Source organism: Labeo rohita, chromosome 19 (assembly GCF_022985175.1).
Source record: "Labeo rohita strain BAU-BD-2019 chromosome 19, IGBB_LRoh.1.0, whole genome shotgun sequence".
NCBI classification, from domain to species: domain Eukaryota; kingdom Metazoa; phylum Chordata; class Actinopteri; order Cypriniformes; family Cyprinidae; genus Labeo; species Labeo rohita.
The window spans coordinates 27,450,500-27,453,578 of record NC_066887.1 but is presented as its reverse complement, the minus strand read 5'-3'; the positions used below and the strand labels follow the sequence as shown (position 1 = coordinate 27,453,578).

The 3,079-nt window shown below is 37.1% G+C and overlaps 1 protein-coding gene across 1 annotated transcript; it reads left to right on the top strand.

Annotated features, from left to right (window-relative positions):
- The first annotated feature begins 310 nt into the window (after nucleotides 1-310).
- Nucleotides 311-2,760, top strand: LOC127181737 (endonuclease domain-containing 1 protein). Its single transcript, XM_051136636.1, has 2 exons — nucleotides 311-1,813; nucleotides 2,009-2,760. Exons 1-2 carry the CDS (start codon nucleotides 1,508-1,510, stop codon nucleotides 2,621-2,623), a joined length of 921 nt encoding a protein of 306 aa, XP_050992593.1. The 5' UTR covers nucleotides 311-1,507; the 3' UTR covers nucleotides 2,624-2,760.
- Nucleotides 2,761-3,079: the final 319 nt, after the last annotated feature.

Below are 3,079 nucleotides of genomic sequence, written 5' to 3'. Positions count from 1 at the left end.
CATTAATGGCTTACAATTTTGAAATATCATTTAATTTATTTACTAGTCGGGACATTTTTTCATTAAATTGTTAGGTTAAAAGTGATTTAATTTCGTAATTGGTACAAGCCAACGAATTTGTTCTTTTGCTTATAATTTTTAATGGCAGATGTAATTTTTGTTTTCAGCTACACTTTTCCTAAGCTACTGTGTTGACAAAAAATTACACATTTGTATTTTGAATCAAAATAATAAATATGCTACAATTTGTACATTTTTTTCTACATTTTTTTTTTTTTTTGCAACACATTTCCGTATTAACAGCATCTTGGCAAGAACAATAAAAATAAAATAAATTGTTGTACAAGCTACAATTTCTTTGTTATCTCTGTCTTTCGGTTTAAATGTGAGATTCTGGAAACAAATAAAAATTTAGCGGGAACGGTCGGGTCGGGAAGAAAATTATTCTAAGCGGGCAGCGGGTGAACAAAGAGTGAATATATAGCGGGAGCGGGTGGGTGCGGAATAAAACCTCGCGGGAGCGGGACTAAAAAAAAACAGTCCCGCGCAGACCTCTAACGTAAGTCTCACCCATAGGCTTACTTCCATGTTAAAGAAAAAGGTGGATAGAGAGTTTGCACTTACATCACGGTTTGGTCAGTTACCCGGATATGCGGCCATACTGGAGATACTGGATGTAAACAACAGCATGGATTGTACGGTTAATGTACTACTGAATACATTGCTCAATTTATGCTGTCTAAACCATGGAAAAATCATGTGTAAACTGCTAAATTTTATAGTGGAGGACTTAGTAAGCAGGAAAGGGTGTAATATTTTGACAAACTAAAGTTAATAGGTGGTAAAGATATGTACGAGCGGTGTTAATTAAGACTATTAATAATTATGACTATAATTTCAAGAACAAACACCAATTTGTCAAGGAAATCCTGGTTCAGTTTGGCCAACCACAAACACATTTTGTTCCTCAGACAGTTTTTTGCACTCTTTTCCTTGACTCTACTCCTGTCTGATTTGTTTGTCGAAAAACACATCATAATGTTTTAAAGAAGCTGAATGAAAACTTCTTTGATAGTGTATTTTCAAAACTTGTAAACAAAAACTATGATTTCTTGTGTTTATGTGGGTAGGAATGTAGTGCCAGTCAGTTTTGCCATTATTTACATCTCAAGTCAACCCAAACACAGGCCTTTTTGAGAGCACTTCACAACTGGTTAAAGAGGACTAACTCCAAATACAAGACCCTACAGCAGCACAGGCTTGTAGTGGGCTAGATGTGTTAAAGAAAATGTACCACCTAAACTCAGTGTGTGATATACGTAAATCTTATTCTTAGAAACTGTGGCTTCATCATGTGATCTCTAATGCTGCACTATTTAAATGCGCACAGGGAATTTGTCCAGTCATAGAGGCTCGAATTTGAATTGAGACTTTTCTGTAGAAATATACTGACGTTTCTGTAACCAATTTAGATTTAGTTTTGGTTTGTGATTGAGTTCAGATAAAGATGCATCTGTTTGTCGTCTCTGTGCTGCTGGTGTTGGGTTTTCCACTCATCGTGAGTGAAGTCGTAGATTCATTCGGCACATGCAGCGAGTTTTTTTTCAACGAACAGCCTCCAGTGATTCCTGGCGTTCTGCGTAATTCAGTCTCACAGGATAACAGTTGCTACAAACTAATCTGTCAGAAGCATAAAAATGCTTACAGATTTGCAACTCTCTATAACACAGCAAATAAGATCCCTGTTTTCTCAGCCTACAAGTATACTGGAAATTCTGCAGAGAGAGTTATTCCATGGATGATCGAGCCACAGGTGATGTTTGTTACTGTTACTGTTAATTTTTTCAGTTGTGTTTGAGAGAAACCTCATTATTGTGTCTCTAAAAATGTATTTTGCCTGGGCTTTATTCATCTGGTTTTATGTTTTACACAGTTGACTTTCTCATTTACTCAAGGTTCTGCATGATGACCTGTTGACTATTCATCTCTTTCTCTCTGTGTTCTATAGCTTGAACCTTTAAATACTGAAATGTGTGAAGAACCGTGTATCAATCAGACTAACACAGGAGACTACCGGAACACGCAGAACCTAACTCCAGGTTGCTTATTTCCCAACAGTCATGCAGCTGATGAAATCACTGCTGAATCTACATTCACACTGACCAATGCTGTGCCACAGTGTGCCAGCTTTAAAAATCATAGTTGGAGACTTGTGGAGGAAAATTTTAGAAGTATCATGCACTCTCACTGCCGTGACAAAAACAACCGTGAAAATATATTGGCGTATGTGCTGACAGGAGCTGTGCCGAGCCCAGACAAATTCTTGAATGACAGAGTTAACATTCCCTCAAGTATGTGGACAGTGTTTTGCTGCTTTGACACTAAAAGTGAAACATGGCTATCCCAGGGCCACTGGGCTGAAAACAAAGAGCGCAACATTGCAAACATCAATGCAAAACCCCTGGAAACATTACAAACATTTTTGCAGAAACAATATGGTGCAGGAACCAAACTGTTCAACGACAAATGCTTCTCTTTTTTCAATGCGACAAATCGACCTATTGAAGACAAGAAGCAAGAACCACTGTGGTCCTTATTTAAAAAAACTCCAGCGTCACCTTAGATGTAATTATGCAGCTAAATGATGCTGAAAATTCATGCACAGTTGAGCTTGTCTAAATGTTAGGTGGCTTGATAGGATAATGACAACAGATTTTTTTGTAATTCTCACACTGTTATTTCTTTGACCACTGTGTAGTAAAGCAAAACAAATAAATGCTCTTAAATCATGCAGAATGATATTAGTCTCTGTAGTGTTTTTGTCACATCAAACACTTCTAATGTTATTGTCCACTGAAGGTCACAACAGCTGCTCTTTACCACACAATGACAGTAGACAGTAATTTTGTAATGCCAAGCTTTTACAAGGACAAACTACATAACCTAATCGCTGGTGCTTATTTCTGCATTTTAAAACCAATTTTTCCGAAAGCTAAATCAAAAAGCCTGTTTAAGTAGTTATCTAGCATTTTATGGCTACAATTAAATTAGTACTAAGGGGACGTTTTGGCCCACAGGT

Bases quoted from the DNA above. Each gene is read 5' to 3' on its own strand.
- LOC127181737 (XM_051136636.1), top strand. From the start codon at position 1,508: ATGCATCTGTTTGTCGTCTCTGTGCTGCTGGTGTTGGGTTTTCCACTC. The intron at 1,814-2,008 runs GTGATGTTTGTT...TGTGTTCTATAG, and splicing joins CATGGATGATCGAGCCACAG to CTTGAACCTTTAAATACTGA.